At 45.2% G+C, this 25,510-nt stretch overlaps 1 protein-coding gene across 6 annotated transcripts in view; it reads right to left on the bottom strand.

Annotated features, from left to right (window-relative positions):
• HELZ (helicase with zinc finger) overlaps positions 1 to 25,510 on the bottom strand; it is a 140,828-nt gene that overhangs the window by 89,998 nt on the left and 25,320 nt on the right. For all 6 annotated transcript variants that reach the window (XM_084748496.1, XM_084748495.1, XM_084748494.1 and 3 more), the window contains exons 4-8: positions 23,037 to 23,264; positions 20,405 to 20,441; positions 6,082 to 6,206; positions 4,034 to 4,090; positions 451 to 502 (exon numbers count right to left, since the gene is read on the bottom strand). In XM_084748496.1, the coding sequence (XP_084604622.1) occupies positions 451 to 502; positions 4,034 to 4,090; positions 6,082 to 6,206; positions 20,405 to 20,441; positions 23,037 to 23,246 (481 nt within the window). In that variant the 5' untranslated portion in view covers positions 23,247 to 23,264. The remainder of the gene's footprint in view (positions 1 to 450; positions 503 to 4,033; positions 4,091 to 6,081; positions 6,207 to 20,404; positions 20,442 to 23,036; positions 23,265 to 25,510) is intronic.

The raw sequence follows: 25,510 nt of genomic DNA, 5'->3' as shown, positions 1-25,510 counted from the left end.
AAAGCTGTGCCTCATCTGTACCAGCTGGGTGGCAGGGAAGCTACTAACCCTTAATAAATATCCACTCTAACCCCGACTACAGGATGGAGAAGAAGCAAGGGGCCAGCATGTGCTTTATGAAAGTCACTACTGCACAGAGCAGGGGCATCAGGGCAGGCTGGGCAGCAGGCATACTGGGCACACCTGCAATCCAAGCACTCAGAAGTGGAGGCCGGAGCATGGAGTACAAGGCCAGCCTCAGCCACACAGCCATCTGGGTAGTTAGCATTACTCAGTTGTGCTATGGAAAGGTCCCAGAGAGAGGTTTGCTCATCTACACCTACTTCTAAATGTTTACAATCCTTTCCTGCATTTCCAACTGCAGCGACTTTACTCAGTCACTTTCCTCCTGGAAATTCTTCAATAAAAAAGCAAGGGCCATAGTAAGAGCCGCCGGAAGGTAGCACTTACCTTCATCTAAGTCTTCCATGTGACACCCAGGGAGGACATTACTCGCTGCTGTCTGCAATTTTTCAAATAAAAGAGTTGTAATATTTAAAGAAGAAGAATACTGATTGTTGCTGGTTTAAATTAAGCCATTTTCAATGTTAAAAAATAAAAGAGGGCTGGAGAGATAGCCCAGATGTACAGAGCACTTGCTGCTCTTACAGAGGACCAGGACGGGGTTCCCAGGACCCCCATGCCGGTCACAGTCCTGCTTGACTCCCGGGTGCAGGAGATCTGATGCCTTCTTCTGGCCTCTGTGGTGACCCAACACATGATGCACACACATGCATACAGATAAAACACCCATACACATGAAATAAAAACAAAGCAAATGTTCACATATTTTAAAAATAGTAAAGAAAAATGTATTCGGAAGTTTTCAATAACAGTATGTGGCAAGTAACAATTACTGTTCTTTTTTTGTTGTTTTTTTTTTAAATGAAGGGACTCGGGATGGGATGGGTATGCTCCCTCTCCACTGTGCTCCAGCCCAGCATGGCGCTCAGCTCCCACATGTTTTGCTCTATTTCACTATAAAAGCATGAAAATAAAGCACTTGCAGATACCCTCCCTACAGTGGAAAAGCAGCCTGCTATCTAAAGAAAAGTCTACATTCTGAACCCCCTGAAGTGGCACCTGCCATCCATGTGTTGGCTTCAGTCTCCTGCCTACCACCTGGAGAACGACCCAGCCAGAAAGAGGGCGGCTTTTGCTCCTGTAAGTAACGGTGTGTTGGCAACTGGAACCTTCCAGACACCTCCTGTCAAGTCCTCTTCCATCTGGGAGTGGCCTTCCTTCCACAGTGGGCTGCGAGGCTGGGGTCTGCTCTGTCTCTTTTCCTAAGACATCCATCTCAAACACTCTTAGCTTTGAGTTCATGTTGGGCTCCACGTGCTCAGGCCTGGCTGACTGAGTGCCACACAGCATTCAGCCACCCTGCAGATGACGGGATGCTCTGTCGCCAGAGCCCAAAGCCGCCCATCTGCATTCCCATCACCCCCACCAGAACAGCTCTCAAGAGCAGCGCTCTTGGCAAGAAGACAGAGAGTCACCTAAGCACCCCACAGGACATCCAAAACAAAACTAATCAACTTCACCCCAAATCTGAACCCCTCCAGTACTCACCTCAAGGAAAGGAGTCTTCCCCTGAAGACAGCCACATGCTGAAATCTTTTTCGGTTTTAGACAATTTTTATTACATTTTATTTTGTATGTGTGTACATAGATGGACACATGTGAAACAGCAGGGGTGTGGAGGCCAGAGCACTATTTATTTGCAAAAGTCCGTTCTCACCTTCTCCCATGTGGGTCCCAGGAATACCTGCTGAGCAAGCTGGCCAGCCTCAGCTGAACTCTTAAAAGTCATCCTGAACTCTTCTCTCCTGAGCTCTCTCCACTTTGCCCAAGCAGGTCTAGGACATCTCTCCTGTCTGTCATATTCTCTCCTCCCAACTGCCTCTGCCCTGTCACTTGTCTTCTTTCTCCTGTACCAACTATGTGCCAACATCACCTGCATCAAATTCCTCTGGATCTTGACTTCTCTGTCCCGGCTCTACCATGGCTGCCGCCAAAGTCTCCCTGCACCGTCACCCACCCTCTTCTTCCCGCCTGCATTTCCATCCTGTGCTCACTAACCAATGCCTGCCCCGGGTGAGTCTGAGCTACCTGCTTCTCCAAGGGGCTCCAGGGGTTTCTCGCCAGGCATGCCTCAGCCTTCCAAACTCAGAAAGAGGAAACCTCATATTAAGATGAAATTTGCAGGCTGGAGAGATGGCTCAGAGGTTAAGAGCACTGACTGCTCTTCCAGAGCTCCTGAGTTCAATTCCCAGCAACCACATTGTGGCTCACAACCATCTATAATGTCACCGGATGCCCTCTTCTGGCCTGCAGGTGTATGTGTAGGCAGAGCACTGTATACATAAATAAATAAACCTTTTTTTTAAAAGATGAAATTTGTGATGTCTTATACTGCAGAAAGGATGGTTGCAGTGGTTAACTGGCTATATCTAAAATAACACTGTCACCATCGTTGCCATGTGACTGACAAACTGAACTTTGCAGATGGGACAGCATCAAAATCACCACTTTCTACAGGAAGTGTCTGTCATCATAAAGCTATTAATGAGCATGTTTTTAAAAGATAATCCAGTTTTTCAGTAAAAATGAATTGAATATAAGAATATATAAAAATAAATAAAGCAGGAGAAATTACTTATGCTACAAGCACTCTATGTTTCACAAAAGATCCAACAGAGCATCACGTTTAAGTTGCATGATCGAGGTCTGCACAGCATGGTACCATAAATAACATCTGAACAAGAATGATGGCTACAGCTATGTTAGCTGGGTTTCCATGAGGAAATCGCATGGAGCCTCAACTCCAGACCAAGAACTAACTACAGACAGCTAAGGAGTGCCAAGAGTGAGAGAACTAGCCTTTCTTAGGAGAACCTCAAATTGTTTATCCAGTACCTGAAATCATATACACACAAGTAACAGACAGAGAAAACAGAAAAGTGGGCCAATAAATTTGAGAGAGAGCAAGAACAGGCACTTGGAAAAAGTTAGGAGGTGGAAAGGGATGGAAGAAAATGATATATTTTAACTTCAAATAAATTGCCCCAAATAAATATATAAACTAGGAAATCAAAATGTTTCTCTCGGCCTGCATGACCTATGCATCTTTACGGCCACTGCTGGCCCTGCTGTCCGAGGGCCCCACCCTGCGAGCGAGCACTTCCCCCAGAGCGCTCCTGTAGCTGTTACCTTGATCCTCATCACCTTAAACTGATTCTCTAATTTAAAAAAATCAAAACCTAAGTCAGCACTTCCTTGTTGCTTAAAAAGATACAGATGATCTGAGGATGTTTGGGTTTTTAGGTTTGTGGGTTTTAACTACTGGAAATAGTAAAAAATTTAAAATTTCCAAGTACCTCCTATTCTGGGGCTACAAACAACAGAATAGCAGGGATGGGGAGGGCCGACTGTGTGCGTGAAGAGTTTGCTCTGCAGGCTGTGAAGACCAGAGCTCAGATCCCAGAGCCTGGAGGGCGAGCTGACCTCCGGAATCCCAGCCCTCAGGCAGCAGAGACAGGGGTCCCAGGAACACCTGGCTAGCTGAGTAGCCAGAGCAGCTACGCTCCAGGCTCAGCCAGGGACGCTGCCTCAATAAGCAGAGAATAACCAAGGAAAACATCTGACATCAACTCAGGCCTCCAACTGATTGTGCATACATGTGTACACTCACAGCCACACATCATGTGTGGCCAAACCTAACCACACACATATGTACATGTGAAGAAGAAAAAGAGGAGGAGGAGATGGAAAAACAGAACAAAGAATAATCATAGACAGAACTAAAGGCCTGGGATACAGAGAGACCTGAGAAAAGAGCCATGTTCTGAGGGCGGGACCCAACCCCGGAGCACAGGTCCCCTCACCACCTGTCACCTTGGCTGACACCGCCACAATGTTCCGAGTGCTAACACAGAATGCCCACCGACTCCACTAGGTTTGATGCCCCAAAGAGACTCTGAAATGGACTTACCTCTGTTTCTGTGAGAAGTGTCTTGAGTCTTGTCAAATCTTTCGTTACCATCCCATTCTGCAAAGGTGAAAACCACCAACGTGTCAGTTCTTTCCTCTCACGACTCAGCTCTCTCTCCTCCCCCTTCCTCCACACTGCTAAGAAGCTAAAGGTCCTGGCGAGAGGACAGGGGCTCAGTTGGCATTCCTGCCAAGTACACACTGCACTCACCTGAGAATGAAATAATCCCTGCACTCAGAAGGCAGAGGCAGGTAGTGAGTTTGAGGGCAGCCTAGTCTACACAGTGGGTTTGTGCCAGCCAGAGTTACATGAGAACCCTGTCTCAAAAAATCAAATATTTCTAAAAATTCCATAAAATGATTGCCAAGCTATTACTGTAGAACAAAGCATGAGAAAAGCAAACCTAAAACTATCCTCTCCCTTGCAGCTAATGGGTTTGTCTGGATGTGTGGAATGTTTAAGTGGTTATCCACAATCAGAAAAACCAGAGCATCAGTAGAGTATCTAAAGATGGCTTGTTCATTTTTAAATTTTTGATATTCAAATTTCAGAAATTTTTAAAATTAAAAGCAAATTACTTTTCACTGTCTTTAAATTTAAAATCCCAACAAGTAGACAGTAATAGTTAACTGCCATAGGAAAGCACTTTTACAGCTGGGCACACATGTAACTGCTGTACTGGACAGATGAGGATGGACCCGAAGCCTGAGTCCAGCCTGCGCCTGCGTATACACAGAGACCCCTTGTCTCAGAAGCACTGTCCTCTTGCTAGGCAATGGTGACCTGCTCACGAGAGTAAGGCAGGAGAATTTGCCTCAAGGGCCAGGCCACAAGCTACAGTGAGACCTCACCTCAAAAGAAGGATAAATAAGTACATCTTCACATCATTTTGCTGTGCACACACTTGTAAATCTTGTGAAATCAGGGATGGGCAGATGAAGGAAGTAGTTCACTGAACAGTAATTCCTTACAAGTTGACTATATTACCCGCCGTAGTGTGTCAATAAAATTACACTTCATAAAATACTAAATACTTTCCTAATCTCTTTATTTCATTAGCTGTGCTCTTGATTTTCAAATCCCTATCAACTTAATGCATAATTTATACTGCCTGGTAACTGTATACTTTCTTCTTTTTCTGTTGTCATTTTGATGCCTGAAAATACCAGGAGACCTGTAACAGCTACCAACTGGTGGGAAAAGTTCTTTCTTCCAAATTCCTATAAATTATCAACTCCAAGAAGTTACAAAAAGGAGCACTACTTATAGCAAAAAAAAGAAAAAAAATCTAAAAAAATTATGTATCAGTATTTTTAAAATTTATCAAGTCTAAATATAACTAGGTAGTTACATAAGGTAAATACTGATATTAATTTACACATACATTTCCAAATTTGAAAATAATTATTTCTTAGCTTAAGCATAGTTAAAGATGTTATAAAATACACAGTTGAAGTTAATGTTGGCTAGCACGGCAGCACACATATTCTCTGCACTAGAAGGCTAAGGTAAGAAGACAGTGAGCTCAAGGCCAACCTGGGCTACATGAGACCAAGTCTCATGAGAACAAAAACTACAAAGCCAGGTATAGAGGCTCACATAGGCAATCCCAACACAAGGATCCCTCTAAGCTGGAGGCTAGCCTGGGCTACATATTAAGATCTAGTCTCAAAAACACAAGACCAACAACAAGAACCCTGTAAGAAATAAACACACACCAACATTTTAAAACCCAAAGACAGTTTCAGCCTCCACTCAACACGATCTTCTAAGAAAACCATTTGGGCTGGGCGGTGGTGGCGCACAACTTTAATTCCAGCACTCAGAGGCAGAGGCAAGCGGATCTCTGAATTCAAGGCCAGCCTGCTCTACAGAGCAAGTTCCAGGACAGCCAGAACTACACAGAGAAACCGTATCTAGAAAACAAAAATCTTTAGATTTTCATGAACTTTGACATCTGACAGAACTGCACTGCACATACACTATTTTCTTCATCCTATCCTGGGAGTCAAACATGACCGTCTGTAATCATTCAAACCCATGCTCACCAGAGACTCCCCTGACAGTGACTTGGCAAGGATGGAGGACACAGGCTGGAGCTTCCCTTTCAGCTGCATGCAGCATAGCACTGCCCGGAAGGCACCCTCTCCCTTGGCCAGTCCTTCCCCCAGCACTGCCAAGGAAGAAACACATCGTTAGCCGCAGGGCACTCAGACACAATTTTCTCACTTAACAATAGTAAGACATCCTAAGTGCAGCTTTATACATGGTAGGAGAGTAACTCCAAACAGAAGAAAAAAAGCGGGAGGCTCTTTCTAAGACATACATGCGAGGACAAGAAGGAGCATGGCAAAGAAGGGGTGAACTCTACTACAACTTCCAGCATTAAAACCTAGGGAGACGGCCTCTAAAATGCTCCAGTGAGCAGCTGGGTGAAAACCTGTCAGGTTCTGGGGCCAGCAGAAGAGCCACAGCGGCCCTGGGTTGCGTACTTCAAAACTGCAAGTAGGGAGGATCCTGAGTCAGTCCCACAACAAGACAAGACGAGTGTTTCAGGTGACATGCCAGTTACCCTGATTACTACATAACTATATACATGCCTCATACATAGGTGAAATCACTGTCCTTCAAGCAGAAAGAACACAAGTAGTTGAGGGTTTGAAAAAGGCTCTCGCAGGGAATGGCAGTGCACAACTACAGTGCCAGCTAAGCAAGAGGCGGAGGCACAGGACAACTGAGGCCAACTGGTTCTGGCTAAGGAGATAGACACTATTTGGGATCAAAGTGTTTTCTATGTAATTCCGATGACCTGAGTTCAATCCCTGAACCCCTTAGTAGAAGGAGAGAGCCAACTCCCAGAAGTTTCTTATGACCTACACATGTGCTACACCACACAATAATATTTTGCTTGTTTCTTTGTTTGTTTCAAGACAGGGTTTCCCTGTATAGCTATGGCTGTCCTGGACTCACTTTGTAGACTAGGCTGTCCTGAAACTCAAAGAGATCTGTCTCTGCCTCTCCAAAGGCTCAGGTTACAGGTATGCACTACCACCATGCATGGCAGGTAATAATTATTAAAATTAAGTTTTGTCGGGCATGGTGGTGCATGCCTTTAATCCCAGCACTTGGGAGGCAGAGGCAGGCGGATCACTGTGAGTTCAAGGCCAACCTGGTCTACAAAGTGAGTCCAGGACAGCCAAGGCTAACACAGAGAGACCCTGTCTTGAAATACAAAAAAAAAAAGTTTTTTCCAAAAAAAATATTGTTTCATTGGGCAGAAGAGATTGCTCAGAGGTTAAGAGCACTGTCTGTTCTTGCAAAGGTCCTGAGTTCAATTCCCGGCAACCACATGATTGCTCACAACCATGTGTAATAAGATCTGGTGCCCTCTTCTGCAGTGCAAGTGTACATGTGGGCAAATACTTTACAAATAATAAATAAATCTTTAAAACTATATTGCTTAATCTATTATATTACATTAAATGAGGTCTTTTAAAACTGACCAGACTCTGTGCCAGTAAAATGTTTAAGAGAAACTGTAAATCACAAGCCAACATTTAAAACCCAAAGATGGTTTCAGCCTCTGCTTAACACGACCTTTAAAGAGCACCAGCTGGGGTGAGTGATGGTGGCCCATGACTTTAATCCCAGCACTCAGAGGCAGAGGCAGGCGGATCTTTGAATTCAAGGACAGCCTGCTCTATAGAGCAAAGTCCCAGGAGAGCCAGAGCTACACAGAGAAACCGTGTCTAGAAAGCAAAACATTTTTAGATTTTCATCCTATCCTAGGAGTCAAGCATGACCATTTGTGATCATTCAACCCCATTCTCATCAACGTGCCCTTGGCTAGCGAACATAAAGCTCAAGTCTGTCGCTGCACAGAACAGGGGGCACCTCCGTCCACTCCTGACACTAAGGAGATGGGAGGCAGGAGGACCAGAAGTGTAAGGTTATCTTCACCTACACAGTGAGTGTGAGGCTAAAGGGAGGGAGGATGGGAGAGGCAGAAAAGGGAGACAAAGAAGGAAGAAAAGGAGTGAGAAATCTCAATATTGGATATTTCTATGGAATTAAAATTTAGTCTTCAGGGGCTGGAGAGATGGCTCAGTGCCTAAGAGCACTTGTTGTTCTCGCTGAGTTCACTTCCCAGTCCCCCACAGGATGACTAACAACCATCTGTAACTCCTGCTCCAGGGGCTCTGACACCCTCTCCTGACTTCCTCAGTCACCAGGTATGTACACAGTGCACAGACATGCATGAGGGCAGAACACTCCTACACACACAAAGTAAAATATACACCAGGTATGTACACAGTGCATAGAGACATGCATGAGGGCAGAACACTCCTACACACGCAAAGTAAAATATATCAATCTTCTTTTTTAAAAGGCATTAAAAGTTAGTCTTTATCAGACAGGCATGGTGGTGCATGCCTTTAATCCCAGCAGAAGCAGAGGCAGCTCTACATAGTAAGAACTTGTCTCAAAAAACAAACACACATACAGAGAAAAAAGAGCCTCCATCAAAATTAGTGTAAGATTAACTAAGATCCAATTATCAATGCTCACAGAATATACTACCCTAGTCTATTTGCAAGAACTTGTAAATTTAATACAATTACAAGTATGACAAGGATCTGTATTCCTTTGTAACTACATACTTAGCCACAAGAAAATACTCTAGAGGGCTGGAGAGATGGCTCAGAGGTTAAGAGCACTTGACTGCTCCTCCAGAGGTCCTGAGTTCAATTCCCAGCAACCACATGGTGGCTCACTACCATCTATAATGAGATCTGATGCCCTCTTCTGGTCTGCAGGTGTACATGCAGGCAGAGCACTGTATACATAATAATAATAAATAAATATTAAAAACAAAAAAACAAAAAAAAAAGAAAAAAGAAAATACTCTAGAAACTGAACTTGGTTGCGAAGCACTTCCGAGCCAATGTCCCTTCTGAGCAGGCCCCGCTGTGCGGGCAGAGGCTGGGCCTCTGAAGCCGGTCTGCTTCGGTTGTGTTGACTGTTCCCCTCACTGTACTGATATTTTCATCACACAATTAACATTATAACACTAATGAAATCCTACATAACCGTTTACCGTGACCTCATCATTATCACTTACGGCTCATGGTTTTTTTTCCAACTGCTATTAATATTTACGTATTTTACATGGTAGAGCCTATATAAGCATGACAGTTAATGTACTTTTCCATCTTAGCAAATTCAATATTGCCCCTGTTAGTGTTTTTATTTGGCATATTACTGGAGATGTAATATTACATCAAGTAAATACATCAATTTATTTAGCATCGGCTGTCCTGAACTCAATTTGTAGACCAAGATGGCCTTGGACTCAGAGAGCTGCCTGCCTCTGCCACCCCGAATGCAGGGACTACAGGTGTCTAACACTGCTCCAGCATCACAATTTTTTGTGTAACTTAATTAAAAAAAAAAAAACAGAAAGTAGTTAAAAGCTGAAAATGTGATCTGAACTGCAGCTCAGTTGGCACAGTGCTTGCCTAATACATGCGGCCCTGGGTTCAAGCCCTGCTCCACACACGCCTGCAAGCCCAGGGTGGAGACAAGAGCGCCAGAAGACCAAGACTTGCTGCATAGCTTTTGCTACATAACAAGTCTTAGGCCATAATTCAAAATAAAAACATTAATAAAAAAAATTTAAGCCTGGAAAATGACTGAGGGGAGAGGAAGTCCCTGTTCAGGGAGTGAGTGTTTAGTAGCATCTCAGCTTCAGATGAGCCTGTCCTTTCTGATCCTGAGTGACGCACAGGTCAGCGAGGTGGCTGAGGGGGGAGGAGTCTGCTTCCAAGAGACTCCTGAGTTCAATCCCAGAGCGCACAAGGGTTAGGCCAGAACTGAATCCCATAGGCTGCCCTCTGAACTCCACATGCTCAACCACACAGACAAAGTAAGCAAATGTAAAAGTAAATAGCTAACTTTTTAAATGGTAAGTCACAAAATGCTCTGTGAGGCTGACGTGCTGTCTGCGGAGCACCTATCACGGATCTCAGAGTTTGCACATATTTGCTGAATTTGACTTCCTAAGATTCTCCCATCGCTCTAGTGTAGGAATGTCTCAGGATGTCTCAAAACCGTGCCTCCTCTCTTCCATCTTTCCCACAAGTAGCTGGACCAGCTGTTCTCCCAAGTGTTTATCCTAAATGCAATTCAGCTTACGTCTCCCAGGACATAATGAAAAACCAGAGCAAAAAGAAAATGTGACTAGTGTAGAGCACTCTTGCCTTTGTGTCACACAACACAACCCAGCGGCATCCTGTCTCCCTGCTCGGGTTCTGTGTGTCACACAACACAACCCAGCGGCACGCTGTCTCCCTGCTCGGGTTCTATCTTCCCTCTCTTGAAAACAGTCTAGGTGTGTCCTAGTGTGTTACTAAACCTGTCCCAGCAAAAACAACAGAACTTGCAAATAAAAACAGCATTCAGCAAGTGCAAAGAAAACTCCGCCCAGATAGCGCTCTTCCCACCGACTCTGCTGCTCTGCTGCTCGCCCCTGCTGCCCACGGGAAGGAGCCGGACAGAGGAGCTGCATGTCCCACCTCAGCCAAGGCACCAAGTCCAGTACCTAGTCCCTTTGTATCTTAACTCTGGATTGCTTTCGAGCACTTTAGAGTACACTTGATGCTCTGGACTGACTGGAAACTGGGTAAAACTAAAGGAATATCCATCTCCCTTTCAACAGGAGCAGTGAGGTTAGGGCGGACAGCCTCAGGCTGCTCACAAGGACATGTGATTCCCTTGCAAGAATTACCTGCAATGAGAAACGTCATCTTAAGCTTGGAGTAGAAGAAAAGTTGAACTTTATTTTTCAAAAGAATATTAAGTTATTTCTATTATCAAAACCTTAATTTTCAGTCTCTTATTAAGGAAGCATGGCCTAATGAAAGCACTGACCTAAAAACTCTTTAGAAAAATAGGATAGCAAAAAAGCTAAACTGATAAAAATAATCTGCTACCTAGATACAATCACTTTTAGTATCAATACTTGAAGACTGAGTCAAAAAGTAAAATAAGCCGGGTGTGGTGGCACACACCTGTAATCCCAGCACTCAGGAGGCAGAGGCAGACGAATTGCTGTGAGTTCAAGGCTGGCCTGGTCTACAAAGTCCTGGACAGCCAAGGCTACACAGAGAAATCCTGTCTCGGGAGCAGTGGGGAGGGGGGGTATGTATTAAAATAAATTCTAAGGAAGGCAAGATGGCTCAGCTGGACAAGTCTCTTGCCACACAAGCCTGACAAGCCCAGTCTGACTCCTGGAATCCACATTGAGATGTAGAGAGAAACCACTCCACAGAGCTGTCCTGACCTCCACACATGACTGCAGCACATGCCCCCACACAGGGGCCACACCTGTAACTCAAGTCTGAGGCACGGGAACTGCTAGGGTCTTGAGGCCAGTCTTGACTATACAGCAAGTGCTAGTCACGCTATAGGACGAGACTACCATGTCTCAAAACTACACACACACACACACACACACACACACACACACACACACACACATGCTCTCGCTCTCTCTCTCTCTCCCTCCCTCCCTCCCTCCCTCCCCCCAGGGTTGGAAAGATGGCTTAGCAGGAAAACACACTTGTCACCAAGCCTGACAAATGTTTTATAGCCTGGAATCATATAGTGAAAGGGAAAAACCGATTCCTACATGCTGTCCTGACCTCTACCCTCCACACAATGCCATAGCAAGTGGCTGTCAGTTTAAGGTCAGCATGGTAAACATGGTAAGTTCTAGGCTAGCCAGGGCTACATACTGAAACCCTGTCTCAAAATAAATAAAATAACCATAGAGTCTCTTCCTAAATATTAGCCACTTTATTTTTTAACAATACATTTATTTGCCACACATGAATTTATAGATTGGTGAAAAGGACAACTGTATACAGACGGACACAGTGATGCCGGAGAGATGATGACTCGGCCGTTTAGAGCACTTACTACTCTTGCAGAGGACCTAGGTTTGGTTCCCAGAACCCACACGGCAGTTCACAACCATGTGTAACTTCAGTTTCAGGGGATCCAATACCTTTTTCTGGCCTTGGTGGGACCCTGCACGTATGTGGTACACATACACATGAAAGAAAATTAATGAATTTTTTTAATAGCAGGGGCCATTTTAAAGATGTATTTTTTTATGTATACAGTATGTTCCTGCATGTACACCTGCAGGCCAGAAGAGAGCATCAGAACTCATTATAGATGGTTGTGAGCCACCATGTGGTTGCTGGGAATTGAACTCAGGACCTTTGAAAGAACAAGCCAGTGCTCTTAACCTCTGAGCCATCTCTCCAGCCCTAATTAATTTTTAACAACACAAATACGACTGACATGGTGGCAAATGCCCTTAATCCCAACATTTGGGAGGCAGACGTGGGCAGATCTCTGTGTGTTTAAGGCCCAGCCTGGTCTATATAGTGAGTACCAGGCTGGCTAAGGCTACATAGTTGACAATTTTCCGTATCTCAATTCTCCTGCACCAGCCTACCCTTCCCCATATGAGGAAGTGGGCTGGCTGCAGCTTTTGTGATTTCGGATGCCCTTTGTACCACAGTCCTCTGCAGATGTTTCCTTCACAAAAGCATATGGAGGTGAAACTTGAATACTGGCACTAATTGTCTTAGTACACCTCAACTGCCTTGTTACATGTAAATGGGAAATAGGTCTACATAGGAAAAAGCAGACAACACAATTAACATAAATGCAACCCTGAATCCTAACTCTCCAAAACACTACACAAGCCTCGGACGGCATATATAGGCTTGACCAAAGGATTTACTTTAGGCACTGTTAAAATGTGTGCAAAAACAGCCTGTGTGAGCTGGGCGGTGGTGGCATAAGCCTTTAATCCTAGGACTCAGGAGGCAGAGGCAGGTGTATCTCTATGTGTTCGAGGCCAGCCTGGTCTACAGAGCAAGTTCCAGGACAGCCAGGGCTACCCAGAGAACTCTTGTCTCAAAAAACCAAAAAGAAAAAAGAAAAGCTTGTGTGTGCACAAGGCAGGAAAAGACTGCGTGGCTTAAGAGTTTCTTCAACTCCTTCTTTATTTAAGAGCCCAAAATTCCAGAGATGCAAAGCTATGACTGTTAGTGTCCAGTAACCAAATTAAGACTCTTTCTCTGAAGAGGAGTGTAAACTGTTTTTCTATACTGAAACTCCCTTCTCTCTTCTTCAGTTTCAGAAGTCAGCATATCTTGAGATCTTTGTTGCAAGCCCCCAAGGGAAGTTCTGAATCTAGAAAAAGGAAGCCTTGTCAAGTGCCAGGCTCAGGCATGTGTCTGTTTCTGTGGTTAATTCACTCACTTTTTACTGTTCTTGCTAGCTGGCTCACTGAGGAAGACTGTAGACACCGGCCTGTCACTGTGTCTGCTCTATGGGAGAAAGGCCTGTTCCAAGTTCTAGTGGGCGCTTACCCTTGTCACTGTGGCACAAGATTTAGTCTGCTCCACCTTAAACCTCCTCCTACAGACAAGTGCAATTTCAGGTCTGAGGATGCAGCCCAGTGGTAGAGAACTAACCCAACATGCACCCAACACGCGCGCGCGCGCGCGCGCGCGCACACACACACACACACACGAGTAATCCAGTCAACACTGACATGACATTCTTTTACACTACCTCCCATAACTGAGCACAGTGGCTCAGACCTGTCATCACATTCACACTGTAGGCTAACGCAGTAGGACCATAAGCTCAATGCCTTTCTTGATAAGACAACACATTCAATGCCAACCTGGGCAACTTGGCAAGACCTTGTCTCCAAAAATAAAACTGAAAACTCATGTGTAACTACAGTTGCTTAATTAGGAAATGCCTTGAGGAGAGTCAGTACAAACACGAGAATCCACCACCACGTTCACTTACGTTCAGTTTACTTCTTACACATCTGTTCACACTAAGCGACAAAGTAACAGCCCTCAGTTGTAAATAGGAAACTTTCCCTATCTTAACATTCTATAATTTAAATATAAGACCTATACATCAGGCTGCCAAATCTGCTCAGTGGGTAAAGGAGCTGTCACCACGCCTGATAACCTGAGTTTGGTCCTCAGGACCCACTTTGGTGGAAGGCAAGAGCCATATCCCACAACTTATCCTCTGACCTCCACACGCCCAGTGTACATGTGCATGTACATGCATGCACCAATCAAATGCAAAAATAAATGTAACAGAAATTTTCTAGTGCCTTTTATGTACTAATTTAATAGATATTCGGGGGAAATTAGACTGAAAGGCAAGCTCTAATTCCATACAGTCTTCAGTTCCTACTAGAGTACAACACTGAACTACTGACGGTCCCAGCCTAGACAGAGCACAAGGGCAGTGAGTGAGTGAAAACAACCATTTCAGGTCAAACATGCTACAATTGGGTTTACACAACAGTTACAGATGGCGCATGACTGAGATGAGAGTACCTGTGGGGGGGGAAGTGGGGGGGTCAGGAATAATGAGGAGAGTGAGCGTGAGGACGGGACAAGTGGGGGTCTGCGTGGGAACAGAGCCCTCCGTGCTGGTGTTGTGCTGGCGGCTACATGAGTCGACACAGGCTAAATGGTTCACCCTATACACACTCACACTAACACTAACTCACTGGTTTTGCCATGTCCTACAGCGAATAAGTCAAAGCCATCATGGAAAAGGGTGTGAAGCATACATACTCTCCTCAAAACTTTTTGTTTGTTTCTTTTTTCAGGACAGGGTCTCTCTGTGTAACCTTGGCTGTCCTGGACTCACTTTGTAGACCAGGCTGGCCTTGAACTCAGAGATCTGCCTGCCTCTGCCTCCCAAGTGCTGGGATTAAAGGTGTGCCACTGCCTGGCTCCTTACAACTTCTTAGCAACCTATAATTGTTTTAAAATAGATTTAAATAGGAAAAAAAAGCTTTGGGTCTAGGAAATGTCTTTTAACAGAGGACTGAAGAAGTAAGTCAGCAGGCAAGAGCACTTGCTGTGAAAGCAAGAGGATCTGAGTTTGAATGCCCAGCACCCACATCAAAGCCAGGCCTGGCCAAACATGCCAGTAACCCTGCTGCTGAGGATGAAGAAGGGGAATCCCAATAGCTCAGCAGCTGGCCAGACTAGCCAAGCACCAAGGCCAGCCTAGTCTACACAGTGAGTCCAGGACAGCCAATGCTACAAAGAGAAACCCTATCTCAGAGGAAGAAGGAGGAGGAGGAGGAGGAGGAGGAGGAGGAGGAGGAGGAGGAGGAGGAGGAAGAAGAAGAAGAAGAAGAAGAAGAAGAAGAAGAAGAAGAAGAAGAAGAAGAAGACTTGCTCTTAACCTGCCGCTCTTGCACAAGACCCAAATTTAGTTCCTAATACCCAGTCAGGCCGCAAATAACTGCTTGTAACTCCAGCCTCAGGGGATCCAGCATCTCAGCCTCAATGGGTACCTGCCTGTGTAACATAAGCACATACAGACATACACACTGTGGTGGTTTGAATAAGAAGGGCCCCCATAGGCTCGTAGATTTAAATGCTTGGTTACCAGGGAGGGGCACTATTTGAGAGGATTAGCTTTGAGGTTTCAAACACCCATACCATGCCAGAATCACTCTCTGGGCCAGAGAATCAGGATGCAGCTCTCAGCCACTTCTCCAGCACCGTGTCTGCCCACATGCTGCCATGCTCCTCACCATGACAATGGGCTAACCCTCTGGAGCTGTAAGCAAGCCCTCAGTTAAATGCCTTCTTTTCTAAGAGGAGCCTCAGTCATGGTGTCATTTCACAGCAATACAACACTGACTGAAGATAACAAAAAATAAATAAATAAATAAAGAAGTAATTTAGAGCCTACAGCTTTTTATTTCTAGAATAAAAGAACTGCTTGTCTTTCTCTGTGTTCCATTCCTGGTCACCACGCCTGTAAAACCCTGAAGTACAGACACACAGCAGATGCGGATCCAGACAGCAGCCTAGTCTCACAGGAAAGCCACAGTCCTGCTCACAACTGGCTCTGTGCCTTCAACAAGCTGATTCATCACACAGCCTGTTTCCACAGCTATAAAACTGAGAAGACAACTTGATTAAATAAAACAATGTATTTCAGAGGGTCTGACCTGAGATTTGTTTTTGTTTTTGTTTTTGTTTTTTGTTTTTCAAGACAGGGTTTCTCTGTGTAGCCTTGGCTGTCCTAGATTCACTTTGTAGGCCAGGCTGGCCTCGAACTCACAGAGATATACCTGCCTCTGCAGACCAAGTGCTGGGATTAAAAGCGTAGGCCACCACACCCAGCCCAACAAAGCCTTTTAATTACCATAAGAACTGCACCGTCTCTTTGACTTACAATGTTGTCACGACCTGGTAAACTCAGTGCTAATTGAAAATAATGTAAACCAAAATGCATTTAATTTATCTCCAATCTGGTAGATTGCCCATGCTTCTGCAAACAATTCCTCACCCATGAGCCTGTGAGTCCTAATTAAACTCACTGAGTCAACCAAAGAAAAGGAAAAAAAGGCAGGCGCGTGGAAGGGGGCTAGTCAGTGAGATGCAAAGGATCGGCTGAAGTGGGAGGAAGAGAACAAAGTGTAGTGGGGTGAATATGACCAAAATGTATAAATACATGTGTGACGATGCCATAATGAAACCCAGTACTATGTGTTATTAATATATGCTAATAAAAGGCTTTTTTTGTTTGTTTTGTTTTTTCAAGACAGGGCTTCTCTGTGTAATAGCCCTGGCTGTCCCAGACTCTCTTTGTAGGACCTTACAAAGATCCACCTGCCTCTGCCTCCTGAGTGCAGGGATTAAAGGCGTGTGTTACACGCCTGACTAATAAAAAGCTTTTTTTTTTTGAACATTTAAAGGCTGGAGCACAGATACTGCTCATACTGAGCGCCTTAGGTGGGCGACCACAACCGCCTACAGCTCAAGGACGTTTGCTGTCCTCTCCCAGGCTCAGCAGCTGCCTGCGCTCATCTCATGTACACACATAATTAAAATAAAATTAATAGTCAAGTGGTGTTGGCACACGCCTTTAATAACAGCACTTAAGCAGAGGCAGGTGAATCTCTTATGAGTTCAAGGCCAGCCTGGTCTACAAAGCAAGCCCAGGCCAGTCAAGGCTAGACAGACAAATCTTGTCTAGAAAAACGGAAAGAAAGTATCTTAGGAGCAACCAAGTAAAGCCAACTATGGAATGGATCTCAGATAATATTTAAAAAATCAATTTTGTTAGATTAACAAAATAAGTGTGGTTGTGCGCTAATGGCCTCTGTGTCTTTAGAGACACATACTGACACATTTAGAAGTAGCTGTCTCGCTGTCTATCGTTACTTTAAGATTTCACTGCACAAGGCTAGCACACTGGCTTTTGCAGGTGTTTGCAGCTGAGCCTGATGACAGCTCAGGTCCCACATCCCAGGACAGAATTCAAGAAATAAATACAGTGAGTGACAAGCAGTTCAGGAGAGATCACTATACACTTCCTCCAGATGCAAGTTACTAACAGACTATGTACCCACCCACAAAAAACCATTCGAAAAGTTCCCATGGGATCCAAATAGAATCAGATATAAACATATGGATGAGAGGATAAAAGCCATGGTGACTGTAAAGGCTCTGATACCATGGATGTCAAATTAGTATCTTCTGAGGATCATGAATTTATTCTAGAAAGAAAATACATGCTAATATCGTGAACAATAAAGGCCGTGTTAAGTGGGCCAGGTCAGTTTGCTGAGAATGAAACCAATGAGGTTCTCGCCTGCTATGGAAAATATGCACCTATTTTACCTACAAGGTCCACCACACTAACAACTCCACAGAGACTACCAAGCTCCCAAGTGCACTAGAACTGCTGATGGCTGCAAACATCCTACATTGTCAAATAAAATAAATCAGAAAAGCTGTTAATTTAGTTTAATTTAGTGTGTAAGTGTGTATAAGAATTATTCCAAAGGCCGGGCGTGGTGGCGCACTCCTTTAATCCCAGCACTCAGGAGGCAGAGGCAGGCAGATCGCTGTGAGTTCAAGGCCAGCCTGGTCTACAAAGTGACTCCAGGACAGCCAAGGCTACACAGAGAAACCCTGTCTCAAAAAAACAAAAACAAAACAAAACAAAAAGAAGTATTCAAGGGCTGGGCATAGCGGCACACACCTAATCCCAGCACTTGGATCTCTGTGAGTTCCAGGCCAGCCAGAGACTGACTGAACGATGATAGATAGACAGACAGACAGACAGACAAGGGGGTAGGTAGATAGATTAGAGAGAGGGGAGGGAGGGAGGGAGGGAGGAAGGGAGAGAGAAGGAAGCAATTGCTTTTGGATTTTACTGATATTCTGTGATGTTTCAAGAAGCAGGAATTAAACTTGAAGGTCACTGTCACATGCTTGTTGGCAACAGTATTCAACACAACATAATGTATCAAATTCAATGTACTTGGGCTAATTACCTGTTTATTTTTTTTTAAATGTCACACATGGCCAGACTCAGTGGCGCACACCTGTAATACCAGCACTCAAGGAGGCAGAGGCAGGTAGAATGAGGCCAGCCTGGTCTACATGGCGAGGCCAACCTGGTCTACATGGCAAGTCCAGGGCAGCCAAGGCTACACAGAGAAACACTGTCTCCTGGGGTGGGGCTTGGGGGTGGGGACAACACATGAGTTGACCCAACAATAGAAGTGTGAGCATCATACTATATAAAACGCAAACAGGAAGGCACTGGTCTCCGGCTCCCAGGACAGCTTTCCAGGCCTATTCTTCAGAGCACCTCAGTGCAACTGTAACAGATTCCTGTAGCAGATTAACAGGAGCCCAGCAAGAGCCCCCTGCTTGCTAGTCAACTTACTGTCTAGCCACACCATTTGTCTTACACAAAATGTAAGAAACATTACTGAGAATTGACAAAAATTATAGGTAAAATCAGAATTTGACAGCTCCAAGAGGAATGTTAGCTAATATTGTCTAATGTCTACCTGAAATAATCAGCTTTGTAGAGGTGTTTTGTACGGATTTTGTAAATAGGGTAGGGCTAAGAAGACAGCTCAGCGGGTAAAGTGTTTGCTACCCAAGCATGAGAAGCTGAGTTCGGATCCCCAACACACATGTAAAAGCTGGGCACAGCAGTGAAAGGCTGTAACCTCGGCGCTGGTGGGCTGGGGGAAGGGCAGACAGGTGCATTTCGGGAGCCTGTTGGCCATCAGCCTTGCAGGTCAGTGAGCTCCAGGTTCAGTGAAATACCATGTCCCCAAAACAAGAAAAATTGGAGAAAAACAGAGGTTACCCAATGTCAACTTCTGGCCTCCGTGCTTAATGCTCACACACATATGCACATACAAAAAGGACCACTTCCGCCATGCAATGGTGGCTCACGCCTTTAATTCCAAACACCTGGGAAGTAGAGGCGGGCAGATCTCTAAGTTTAAGGTCAACCTAGTCTACAGAGTGAGTTCCAGGACAGCCAGGGCTAACACAGAGAAACATTGTCTCGAAAAACAAAATTTAAAAACAAAACAAAAGAACCATTTCCAAGTTTTTCATGTCATGTAAAAGAAGTAGGGAACAGAGACTATGGAGTGACGCCCTCCTCAGTGAGTGCCGACCGCTTCTCACTTTAACCCAGCGCCGCAGTGAGAAAAGCACCAGGAAGAATGGGCAGGACCTAGGATACGAGTAAAAAGCAAGAAAACTGTGGGAATTCTGAATGGGAGGAAATTACTAGCCTAGAGGTTTGGGGTGGAGTAACTATTGGGCAGCATTGTGCTATAAGCTAATTAAATAGACCCTGGTCTCTTTGTGTGGCTTTTTGGATATAAAGCTGGTTAAGGAGCACAGAGAAATCCTGTCTCAAAAAAAAAGACAAAAAACAAAAACAAAACAAAAACAAAAAAGCAAAAAAAAAACCAGACATGGTGGCACATACCTTTAACCCCAGGACTCAGGGAGACAGAGGCAGGAGGATCACTGTGAGTTCAAGGCCAGCCTAGTCTACAAAGTGAGCCCAAGCCAGCCAAGCCGACACAGAGAGACCAAAAGGAGGAGGAGGAAGAAGAGGAAGAGGAAGAAGGAAAAAGAGCTAATTAAACAGAAAAGTAAAATTTCCCCTTGCCAACATTTACTTTTCTATGACTTTTCACAAGTCATGTAATCTTCTGGGACCTCTGTGTACACATTTCCCATATGAGAAGACTGTTTCTCAAGAACTCACAAAAGTGAACATTCAAGAGCTAAGAGGCACGACAGTAAGGATTCTTAACATTGTAATTGCTTTTGAAATTGGCAAACGAAAAAAGAAAGGGGGAAAAAATATCAAACCTTAAACTTTGCTCAATTAAATACTTTTTTAAAATCTTCTAATCAGAAAAGGGTCCCATTTTTTAAAACATACCATGCCTACAATCTTCATCAGCTTGCCCGTAGTTTTTCTACAAAAAGAAAAGAAAAGAAACATGGTAAAATGACATACTTCAAAGGCTACTTCTAAGCACCCTTAACACAGAGGAGCTGAGCTGTGTCTGAGGAGAAGCACTAACGCTGTCAGTGTGACACTCACAGGATGGCTCACACCCACGCTCTCTGAGGGCCACCTCCTCCACACAAGACTCAACACCTCGGTGCACCTGCCTCCACCCACTCCCGCAGCATGCGCACCTCCATCTTAGCTAGCCACCACCATCTCCTCCCACACCTCCTGTTCCTCTGCCAATGGCTTGACCGAGAAGCCCCACTGTCCCTCCATGAGGACCCCGCCCCCCAAGCTCCCTCTACTCCCCCACACCTCCCAATGGTTTCCTTCCTGCTGATGCACTCCTAAGTGCATCAAAATAATAAGTACTATTATTTTTCCCAACTTAAAAACACATTCTGGCTGGGTGTGGCAGCACATGCCTTTAATCCCCACACTTGTTTTGTTTGTTTTTTTTTGGTTTTTCGAGACAGAGTCTCTCTGTGTAGCCTTGCTGTCCTGGACTCACTTTGTAGACCAGGCTGGCCTCGAACTCACAGCGATCCGCCTGCCTCTGCCTCCCAAGTGCTGGGATTAAAGGCGTGCGCCACCACGCCCGGCGCTAATCCCCACACTTGGGAGGCAGAGGCCAGTGGATCTCTGTGAGTTCAAGGCCAGCTTGGTCTACAAAGCAAGTCCAGGACAGCCAAGTGTACACAGGGAAACCTTGTCTTGCTGGGGGCGGGGTGGGGTGGGGGACTGAAGAGTAAGCTGAGTGGTTAAGAGCCCTGACATCAATTGAGATGTAATTTCAATTACTTAAAAAAAAAAAAAAAAAAAAGAGCCCTGGCATCTGGGTTCAAATCCCAGCACCCACATGGCAGCTCATCACTGTCTGTAACTACTGCTCCAGGGAATCTGACAGCCTAGCATGGACATACACGCAGGCAAAACACCAACGTACACAAAATAAAAATAAATATTATTTTTAAAAATTAAATTAAATTAAAACTTTAAACCCTAAACTTGTGGCTTCCCTTCTACTTCTTAGACTGGCTCCTTTTTTCCCTTCGGTGCCTCCTTGTGGCCGAACTTCTCAGAGCTGGCTCTGCTCGTTTATAAACCCCCATTGGAGGAGCAGCAGGAGGATTAGTTGGAGGTCAGAGCAAGCAGAGCTTCAGTGAGGCAGTGTGAAGGTCAGACTGATCTAAGGAAGCCCTTCTCATCACAGTGACCTCCACGACATCGGGTGCGAGTCACAGACCTGTGCCACTTACTGGACACACCACAACATCTCCAGAGGCAGCCACTGGCACAGTGGCTCTCTCACCTTTCCTTTTACTCCTCAGCTGCTCCTGCCAACCGTAGCCTTCTTCTCCCTGGTGACCTGAGCCAAGCCCTAGTTAGATGCTGACTAACACTTACAGCCCACAATCTCTTAATCTCTCTCTCCCTAACTCTACACTAGCAATCACTCATCTCCAGTCAGATGGGACAATGGCATCTCAAGGCCCAAGGCCCAAACTAAGCTCACAAACCCACTCCCTTCTCCCCCAAGCTAAAAGAGACCCCATTATCCTCAAGGCTCAGTCAACGAAAGCCCGGGTACATTACTTCACATGACAGGGCTCCCCCGTTCCCTGCACTCAAGAGTGTCAGAAGATCTGCTCCTGCCTTAGACTTCTATACAAAGCAGGCTGCACTGCTGTTCATAAACTGAACACTGAGCCTCTGTCATCTCAGTCCTGGGTCATTGCAAGAGTCCCAAATGGTCCCTTTGCCTACATTCTTATTCCTTTATAGTCTCTTTTCTTTCCTTGTCTTGTCTGTTTTCTTTCCTTTTCCTTTCCTTTTTAGGGTCTTTCTACATAACCCTGGCTGTCCTGGAACTCATCATGTAAATAAGGCTGGCCTCCAACTCACAGAGCTCTTCCTACCTCTGCCCCCTGAGTGCCAGGACTAAAGGCGTACGCCACCACATCCATCACTCTTTCTTTTTGTTTGTTTGTTTGGAGGTTTTTGTTTTATTTTGTCGTTGGTGGTGGTGGTGGTTGTGGTTTTCAAGACAGGGCTTCTCTGTGTAGCCTTGGCTGTCCTGGACTCAAGACCAGGCTGGCCTTGAACTCACAGCGATCTTCCTGCCTCTGCCTCCCCAGTGCTGGGATTAAAGGCGTGCGCCACCACGCCTGGCTCATAACACAATTTTCAATGTTTAAAAATATAGTTGCTTGCCATTAAGGATGTTCAGAAACCACCAGGCATTTCACTCTTATCTGTTCAGGCCCAAACTAGCTGATTTGAATAGAAAGTGTCCAGCATACGGTTCTTTTTTTTTTTTTTTTTTTTTTTTTTTTTTTTTTGGTCTTTTGAGACAGGGTTTCTCTGTGTAGCCTTGGCTGTCCTGGACTCACTCTGTAGACCAGACTGGCCTCGAACTCACAGTGATTCGCCTGCCTCTGCCTCCCGAGTGCTGGGATTAAAGGCGTGCGCCACCACGCCCGGCTCCAGCATATGGTTCTTACAATTATCAGCACATCAACATCTCTCCACTATGGCACCAACAGCATTCACTCACCAACTGCAAGAAAGAGGCAATTCTGTAAAGAAGGCTCTCGATTTTGATGCGCTCAATCTCCAGCGGACACGGCTCTGTGACGTCTGCCATGGAGTACTGGCCAAGAGAAAGCAGGGCCTCTGTGCAGTGCTGGAGGGCCATGTCATAGTCCTGCCTCTTCAGTGACTCACACGCTTGTTCACATGACTTCTCAGCTCTTCTGTCTTCCATGACTCAGGGACAAAAATCCTAAACACGAGAAAAGGATGGGTGTGATTTCAAGACTTAAAAGGGGGCTAGAGAGATGGCGCAGTGGTTAAGAGCACTGCCTGCTCTTCCAAAGGACCCAGGTTCAATTCCCAGCACCCACATGGCAGCTCACAACTGTCTGTAACTCCAAGATCTGACACTCTCATACTAAGGCACATTAAAATTAAATAAAATATTTTTTAGAAAAAGAAAGAAAGAAAGAAAGAAAGAAAAATCCTCTGCTGTGCCTTCAAAAAAAAAGACTTAAAAGGGGGCTGGAGAGATGGCTCAGTGGTTAAGATAATTTGCGGCTCTCGCAGAGAAAATGAGATTCAGGACCAGGTCTGGCTGCTGAGCAACTCACAGCTGTCTGTATCCCAGTTCAGAGGGTCTGATGGCTTCTTTGGGTACCTGCATGCCTGTAGGTGCACACACATAGCCAAAAGATGCTCTCAGATAATAAAAGATCTTAAAGGCGTTTGTTTAAAGGAGGAGGAGAAGGGGGGGAAAGGAGGGAAGTAATACAGACTTGGTAATTATAAACCCTAACCCATTCCTATCCCACCAGCTGGATGCCCTGGAGAGCCTCCTGTCCTCGCAGCACAGCAGCAGCTGTGGACAGCGGAAAATCTAACACATATATTTGATGAAGTCTTTACTAAGATCCAGACTAAAATACCCACCTGCAGCAGCCAGGATCAAATTCTTTATAAGTGAAGCAATGCTACAAAGTACAAATAAAAAGAAGATTCCATTTTCTTTCCTTTTTTTTTTTTAAGATTTATTTATTTTATTTATTGCATATGAGTGCTTTATCTGCAGAAGAGGGTAACAGATTACAGTATAGATGGTTGTGAGCCACCATGTGGTTGCTGGGAATTGAACTCAGGACCTCTGGAAGAACAGGCAGCGCTCTTGACCACTGAGCCATCTCTCCAGCCCTAAGATTCCATTTTCTTGACCAAAGTAACAGTAATTTCTCCTATCTAAACCTTACAGCTTCAGCACCTCTTTAGTTTTACACTTCTTTCCTTGCAGAAAATCAAAATCCTTATAGTGTAGGATTTTTTTTTCACACCCTTAAAAAAAACTGGCCAAAGTTCAAGCTGGAAGTCACTTCAACTCAGCCCACACTCCCAGGGGGTCAGGCCCTAGGCTAACAGCCTCAACACAGAGATGGCCCTTGAGCTCATTGCTTTCCAGAATCTCAGAGGTTAGTGGAGGAGCCAAGGCACAAGTTAGCAAGGACCAGAAAGACTCACTCCATCTGAGGCATGAGCTGGCTCAAGAGGCGAAGAGGAGTTCAGCACACAGACTCCAGCTTTACAGAGACAAGAGTCCAGCTGAAGCAGAGGGCTCAGTGCGTAAAGGCACTTGCAGCCCACATGGTGACCTGTTTAGCCCTGGCAACTACATGGTGGAAGGACCAACACCTGCAAGTCTTCCTCTGACCTCAGCCACACATGCACTCACAACAACAAAATAACCGCAATTAAGAAAACATTTTTAAAGAAGTATTCAGATGAACTCAGCGAGAGGAGATAATTGACTCATTAAACTCAAGATATCGTGAAGGGGTAGGGTAGGAGGAGCTGTGGACCAAATACACATGAAGGACAGCTCGTAAGCCAAGTCAGAGCCTACCAAAGGCTCACCGGCAGGGCGACTGGCTAGCACGCACCGGGTTCTAAGTTTGATCCCCAGAACTACGAAAATGGAAAGGAAAAGAGAAACAGCGTATGCAGTATCAGTCCTATGAAGAATTGGTTAGAAGAAGAAATGGGGAACCCTGCACCGAACCCACAGAGGCCAAAAGAGAGTGTCTGATCCCCGGGGTCTGGAATTACAGACAGTTTCCAGCCACCATGTGGGCACTGGGGATCAAAGCAGCACTTACCTCCCTCACTCCAGACCCTGCCTCTGCCTCTTGAGTGGAGGGACTAAAAGCTTACAACATAGTCAGCCCGGGGCCACATGCCTTTAATCTCGGCACCCGAGGGTACAAACAGGCGGATCTCTGTAAATTTGAGGCCAGCCTGATCCGTGACAAAATCTAGGAAAGACAGCCAAAACTGCATCGGACTCTTTTTGGTTTTGTTTTGTTTTGATAAGGTCTGTTACTAAAAGCTGGAGTTTATCAATGTGGCTAGGCTGGCTGGCCAAACCCTCCAAGAATCTGCCTGTCTCTGTCTCCCCAACACTGGGTTAGAAGTACAGACACCACCACAGCTGGCTTTCACTTGGAT

Source organism: Acomys minous, assembly GCF_964271855.1.
Source record: "Acomys minous genome assembly, chromosome: 12".
Lineage (NCBI taxonomy): Eukaryota > Metazoa > Chordata > Mammalia > Rodentia > Muridae > Acomys > Acomys minous.
Note: the sequence above shows the minus strand (reverse complement) of the source record. Positions and strands in the feature narration are given on the sequence as shown.